The sequence below is a fragment of the Engraulis encrasicolus genome, chromosome 10, assembly GCF_034702125.1.
Source record: "Engraulis encrasicolus isolate BLACKSEA-1 chromosome 10, IST_EnEncr_1.0, whole genome shotgun sequence".
NCBI lineage: Eukaryota > Metazoa > Chordata > Actinopteri > Clupeiformes > Engraulidae > Engraulis > Engraulis encrasicolus.
The window spans coordinates 23,646,387-23,653,886 of record NC_085866.1 but is presented as its reverse complement, the minus strand read 5'-3'; the positions used below and the strand labels follow the sequence as shown (position 1 = coordinate 23,653,886).

Sequence of the window (7,500 nt, the reverse complement as noted above, 5' to 3'; positions counted from 1 at the left end):
TCCTCTCCCTCCTCCTCCTCCTCCTCCTCCTCCTCCATCCTTCTCCTCCTCCTATTCCTCCTCCCCCCTCCTCCTCCTCCACTCCCTCCTCACTGTCCTCCTTCTCCTCCTCCTCATCTTCCTCCTCCTTCTACAAAGTACTACTCCTCTCCCTCCTCCCTGGAGGAGGACATGAGTGGTGACTGACGCATGTGCCCCTGTTCACCCCTCAAGTGTTTTGTGATATGTGGTCGGTAATGCTCCTGCCATCTAAAGCAGGGTGCAGAGTCTCCAAACACCAGGGTGCAAATAGGTTTGTACACTGTAAAGCATTGCAGCCGGTTAAACGTAAAAAGTAAGTTGCTCTGCTGCCTTAGGCTTGTAAGTTAACTCAACTTGAGAAAGCCTCAAATGAGTCATCTGATCTAATGTACACCAGTGGCTGATCATAATATCTGCATATGCAGGTCAATTTAATTATTTGAATTGCAGAGTAATGCAAAACATCTTCAGCATCACTGTAAAACATTGAAGCCAGTTCAAAATTTAAAAAGTAAGTTGCCCCACTGTCTTAAGTTTGTATTAAGTTAATTCAACTTGAAAAAGCCTCAAATTGAGTTAAGCCTCAGGGTAACCTTTTTACGTTTAACTGGCTTGCAATGTTTTACTGTTTTGTCTGAAAATCAATGACTTCTGCATTATTTACAATGCAAAAGTATTTCTACTACAATTAGTACATGTTCCTATTTTCCGAATAAGCACCACATGAGACCACAATTGAGATCAGAAATAATCAGAAATAACCTTCGGCCCAATCAGTTCACTAATTATGGTTTGCTTGTCTTAACAAATGCTGCAAAGGTTTCTTCATTTCTGACTTAAGCATTGTTGAAGATGATGCTTTCCTCTGCATCATCTTCATGTTTCCAAAATGTTCTCATTGATTAATGTAAACAAACTCAATTTAAGTATTCCATCTCACAGATACCCCCCAGTCCTATTCTCTATGGTAATTGTCTGACACCATCAGGAGTGATTTACCAGGCCAAGGCCCATACCTGCTGCTGCCACAGCTGACAAGAGAGAGAGAGGCTAGAAGATGGATGACATTTTCTTCGGGCCAAACAAATAGCACTAGTTGACCCCAATCAGTCTTCTCAAACAACGCTTTGCTCTTCGTCTGACAGCAGCCATCCACACATTTGCGCTGCCCATTAGACGCACACTTACACACTAAAGTTAAAACTACAAATTTACTAAGCTCAAATGAAGCCTCCTTATCGTCTCCACCAGGGATGTGATGCTTCACTTAGCCTGCAGATGGCAGCATTGACATTTGCATGGAGACTGTTCTCTGGGAGTGAGTTGTTTCAGCATTCTGAGGAGTTTCAGATTACACACCAACCTATTCCATGACTTGTTCAGTACTTTTATCCTTTGCCATTAGTGTTTTTCTGTAATTTTGTTGCCTAGGGTTACTGGAATTGTTTGATCTGAATCACTGACTCAACAGTATGATCTATAAATCTCAACATTCTATATACCTTTAGCCTTCCAATATTCTCTAGAAATGTAATTCTTAAAACAGAATGTCAGCATGAAATTAGGCCTACACCTTTAACCCCTTAACGCAGAGCCTATGTTATAACCTTACTGTCGACCGGAGATCAATAAAGTTACTCTACTCTACGCTAAAATTGTAATGATCATCTCTTCATCTGTTACTTAAGGCTCTCTGCGATGTCATAGGAATGTGTTATAATGTAGTATTTTCAGCAAAGAGTAAATACGCCTGAAGATGGCCCCATCTGCAGTAAGAGGCTGTAGGGTAAATGCATTCATCAACCGGGGCCTTGCCGTGGCCATCCGGTAGGGCACTCGCCTGAAATGCGGCTGACCTGGGTTTGATTCCCGGCCCTGGTCCTTTGCCGACCCCTCCCCGTGTCTCTCCCCATTCGCTTCCTGTCTACCTCTCGTACTGTCCTGTCCATAATAAAGTCCAAAAAAGACCCCAAAAAAGCATCCAACTGAAGCAAGGCTATCATAGCCACACTATGTTCACGTGTGCTCAGCTTGTCAGGCTTTGATTCATAGTATAAGGCTTGAGGGAAGACTCCACAATCAACTGTTTCAGAACAGAAAAGCATGATTTACTTCAGGGGTGGGGAACCTTTTTCATCCGAGGGGCCACTTCAAATTCATCCAAGTGCCGTAAAAGTCCTCAGAGGGCTGTACTATGAACACAAACCAGGATTTCCCCCTGAACTTTAGGCCTATATTGAAGGCAGCCACCTTTCAAACAGACCCCACCTTCTCTAGGTCCCCTATAACTTAATTGTATTGTAAATGTGATTCCTAAGATTCCTTTACAAAATATGTCATATTTCATGTGAAGTGAAAAGTGAAGTGAAAAGCCTGATTGGGAAACTCCAACTCCCATTGTCATTGTGACACAGCACTCCACAGCACACAAGTGAACACTGCACACTGCACACAATGACGCCTCAATGGCGCCCCTAGGGAGCAGTGCAGTGTGACGGTACCATACTCAGGGTACCTCAGTCATGGAGGAGGATGGGGGAGAGCACTGGTTAATTACTCCCCCCACCAACCTGGCGGGTCAGGAGTCCCACCGGCAACCTTTGGGCTACAAGTCTGACACCCTAACCGCTCACCCATGACTGCCCCATGTGATACTGCATAACATTAAAATTGTCTCGCAAACGGCCCTCCAGACATAGATTCCCCACCCCTAATTTACTTGCATACTAACCAACGCAAACGCTATATAAGGATGATCAGGCCTACCTGTATCTGGCGATCGGGGATCCCTCCATAGACAGAGATCTGGGGCATAGCCGACCGATTCTGCACAGTGCTTGTACTTGTAGTGGTGGTGGGGTTGGCTGGAGCGTTCGGGGTACTGGCAGGAATGTTGGCAAGGGCATTGGCAGCACCATTAGCAGTGTTGTTGGTGGGGTTGGTGTGGGTACTGATGGCAGGGTGAGTGGCGTTGGTGTTGTTTGTGGAGTTGCTCAGGGGACTATTGAGGTTGCTAATCGAGGGGTTAGTGGAGGCCTTGGCAACGTTGGCATTGGTGGGGGCACTGGTTGGGGCATTGGCGGAGGTGTTGATGGGGGTATTGGATGGGGCACTGGTGGGGGCATTGGTGGGGGCACTGATGGGGGTATTGGAAGGGGCGTTGGATGGGGTGTTGTTGGTGTGATTGTTTGGGGTGCTGGCACTGCTTCCTCCACCAGGGGGCGCCTGCTCCTCCTTCTCCATGGCACCCACCTCCTCCACACGCCGCCTGGAGCTGCAGATCCACCGCTGCTGTGGAGAACAAGTCCTCTACAGGACCTCACCACACACACACTGTGGAGAGAGAGATAGATAGAGAGAGAGAGAGAGAGAGAGAGAGAGAGAGAGAGAGAGAGAGAGAGAGAGAGAGAGAGAGAGAGAGAGAGAGAGAGAGAGAGAGAGAGAGAGAGAGATTTACAAATGTACGCTACAAAGTGGCTTTTCTCCCAAAATACCTGTAAGGAATAAGCAACGCAGGCTACAGAGACCAGAGATCAGCTTTGACATAGTGGATTTCACATACAGTATGATAGCAGTGAATTTTAAAGCTTTTGCTTTTGATAAAGCATGTGTCTGAGATACAGGTGGGGCAAAAGGGAAATTGTATCGAAATATAGGTCTGATCTGTCCCTCAGATCCAAGTGAAAATATTTGACTCAGGCCCCATGAACCGTCCAGAAGGGGTGGAGCTTAGGTAGCCTGATTATTATCGACATTCAAATCTCTTCAAGACTTGGTCTGACCAAGAACATAACAATTAATATTTCCCAAATGGCATGGTTGGTCCGCTTCCCTTGGTTTGCTTATGGTTGTTTGCTTCCCGACAAAGTGGGAGGAGTTGCCCTATTTTCGGGAACTCAGAAAGTACTTGCATTGCTCTTGACCTGACTACTTGCGACGCTGAAGGTGTCACTAGGAGAGCGCGAACTGGCTAGAGCTTAGGCACGCCATTGGTACTATCAGATGAACCAGATACTGCTCAACCTTTAACTCTACCCACTCAGCCCAAATACATTTCAGTATAATAAAGAAGCTTACATACAATATACGTTCAATTCATTTCATTAGCCAGACTTAAGAGTCTAAAATCACGGCAACAGCACAAACCACAAAGAAAACAGGCGAAGAAGAAGTGCAGAAAAAACGATGACATCATCGTATTTATAGGCTACATTATGTCTACTGTATATGAACTGTATGTATGTATACGCATGTATGTAGGCTACTGTATGTGTATGCATCTATGCATGTATGTATGCACTGTATGTATCTACTGCATGTCTATGTACTGCATATTATGTCTCTGCACTCTATTATGAATGGAAGTGCTGGCAAACAGTAAAACACTTGCAAGAGGAGAGAAGTGCCGCACACTCCAGAGTTGCACAAATAAATCTTTAATGTGACAACCTTTCGGTCTGTCGGCCTTCCTCAGGTCATGTCTCTATTATGTCTGTGCCTGATCGCCTCAACCCCAGTACCCAGTCTTCCCAGTATGGCCCCCCACCTCTCAAGCACCACCCCCCCACCCCCACCACCCCCCGCCGCCATCTCCCCCCTCCCCATGTGCTGCCTCCCACATTCCTGCACGCACCGTCTGATGCTCAATAGACATGTCTCATAGAGCTCGCTCACACACTCAGTCCCTTCCTCTTCCTCCCTCTTAATCTCTCTCTCTCTCTCTCTCTCTCTCTCTCTCTCTCTCTCTCTCTCTCTCTCTCTCTCTCTCTCTGGTTCACTCCCCTACTGTCTTCCGCTCACTCTATAGCCTCTGTGTTCAATAGACATACTGTATTTCATAGAGCTCACTCACTAACTTCCACTCGCTGTCTTGCTCCTTCTCTCTGTCTCTCTGTCTCTCTGTCTCTGTCTCTGTCTCTCTCTTTCTCTTTCTCTCTCTCTCTCTCTCTCTCTCTCTCTCTCTCTCTCTCTCTCTCTCTCTCTCTCTCTCTCTCTCTCCCCCCTGCTCTCTTCTCCTCGGTTGTCATTCTGTTTCCTCTTTGCTCCTGCCTCTGTCTCTGTGTCTCTGTTTTCTCTCGAGAGTGCTATTTCTCTTTCTCTCTCACTCCCTAAGACCTTTCTTGTTTACTAGACATGCTTTTTCATTTTTATACCATTCTCTCGACTCCCTCCTTTTTCGTCTCCCATTGTCCCCCTCTCCCTTCTTTTTTCCGCCTCAGTTTTTGCAGTCTATCCATCTGTCTGTGCGGTATCTCTGTCTCAGGCTCAGAAGCTCATAAAGCCAGTATACGAGTGCTGTTCCCAGCATGTGCCCCACCACCACCAGCGCCCTAGTCTGACCCCCATGCTGTCTCCCTCACACCTCCCACTGGCTCACCTGGATTTGAAGAGATTCCTTGCAAAATGATGTATCCATTTGGGAACATTTTGGGAAATTGACCGATTTGCATTGCAAAATTGGCTTTATATAGGAGAATCAAGTCCATTTGGAGTGCTACCAAGAACTTAGTAAAAACTTTGTATTTTAAAAAAACTAAATACGGTGCTCTTTGGTGATAGGCTTAGTTCATTTTAAAGTTGGAGAATACCAAGGCACTCATCCTCTTTGTGGCTAAAATGGCTATATTTTAATGGGCACAACATAATTGTGTGAAGTGTTTTAATTATGTTGTGCCCATTAATAAGTATAAGTATAAGTATAAGTATAAGTATAAGTATAAGTATAAGTATAAGTATAAGTATAAGTATAAGTATAAGTGTATAAGTACAAGTATAAGTATAAGTATAAAAATGGTGCTTACGTCATTTTGCAACAAAACTCATTTCCTCATACCACACACACAGGAACACTTGCAAATGTGCTGACTGAGTGATCTCTCTCCCTCCCTCTCTCCCTCTCTCTGGCTTTGCAGACACAGCCTTGTTTAAGAGTGATGCACTATCTCTCTCTCTCTCTCTCTCTCTCTCTCTCTCTCTCTCTCTCTCTCTCTCTCTCTCTCTCTCTCTCTCTCTCTCTCTCTCTCTCTCTCTCCCGCTTTGCAGGCAGGGCCTTGTATAAGGGCCTCTGCTCACCTGTACAGTCACTGGCTCATCTGTGAGAGAGGGAAACATGCTGTCTACAAGCCTGTCTGACCCCCATGACCAGGTCTGACCCCCATGTACAATCCGCTCCAATGGACCCCCCCCAGTCAAATATCTTCATAAAATGGACTGTGTGTGGGCCCCCTATAGACATGGGGCCCTGGTGACTCAGTCACACTATACCCCCCTGAACGACACTCCTACACGGCACCCCCATGACATCTCACTGTCCTACCATAGCTGTGCTGTGACAGTGAAGTGAAAGCCCACCTGGGAAACTCCAACTCCCATTGTCATTGTGACACAGCACTTGTCAGCACACAAGTGCACACTGCACACAACGAAATTGCATTCGGTACCATGCTCAGGGTACGTCAGTCATGGAGGAGGATGGGGGAGAGCACTGGTTAATTACTCCGCCCACCAACCTGGTGGGTCGGGAGGGAGTCGAACTGGCAACCTTTGGGCCACAAGTCTGACGCCCTAACTGCCTATTATTACCCATGACTGTCACTCTCCTCCCACTGCCTCCCCTTTGTTCCTTAATACTTCCACTGCACCCTCTCACCTGTACACCCTCCACTGTCCCACTGTCTCCTCGACGAGGGCAGCAACAATGGCCAACACAACACAACGGCCACGACTCATGTTACTGACAAACGACCTGCCTGGCTGCCAGGGAGTTAAACAGCTTTGGCCCAGGAAACCTGAGCGATGTCAAGCGTTAAAAAACACCTGTGTCTGCAAGCAAGGCCATAAAAACGAGGGAGGGAGGGAGAGAGAGAGAGAGAGAGAGAGAGAGAGAGAGAGAGAGAGAGAGAGAGAGAGAGAGAGAGAGAGAGAGAGAGAGAGAAAGAAAGAAAGAGAATGAGAGAAAGAAAGAGAATGAGAGAAAGAGAGAGGCAGAGAATGAGAATGAGAGAGAGAAATAGAGAGAAAGAGGAAGACACAGAGGGCAAGAGAGAGAGAGAGAGAGACAGAGAGAAAGAGAGTAAAAGAGAGAGAGAGAAAGAGAGGGTAAAAGAGAGAGAGACAGAACATCAGTCAGCACATTAGCAAGTGTTGCTGTGGCCAGTGTATTATTATGCTGTCAAACTAAGCTGCTCCTCAAGATGGCCTGTTAACAACACACTGACTCATGTAACCCTCCCCTGTGATTTAAACACCGGTGTTGTGTCGGCCGGGTGGCCACCAGTGTGTGGGTTGAAAGCACAGGATTAAGATGACAAACTGGGTTATAGAATACCGGAAAAAAACAGGAAGCTGTTTTGATCCAAATGATGAGTGGAATGGTTTATCAAGTTAACACGTCATTAATGGTTTTCACCAGAGCCGTCGAATAAGAGAGTTGTGTCAACCGGGGATCAGGAAGTCAGTTGGTGATGTGAATCATGTAGA

The 7,500-nt window shown here is 46.3% G+C and overlaps 1 protein-coding gene across 1 annotated transcript in view; it reads right to left on the bottom strand.

Moving 5' to 3' along the window:
* phc2a (polyhomeotic homolog 2a (Drosophila)) overlaps window positions 1-7,500 on the bottom strand; it is a 109,440-nt gene that overhangs the window by 66,025 nt on the left and 35,915 nt on the right. The window contains exon 2 of the mRNA XM_063208409.1: window positions 2,788-3,354. Within this exon, the coding sequence (XP_063064479.1) occupies window positions 2,788-3,264 (477 nt within the window). The 5' untranslated portion in view covers window positions 3,265-3,354. The remainder of the gene's footprint in view (window positions 1-2,787; window positions 3,355-7,500) is intronic.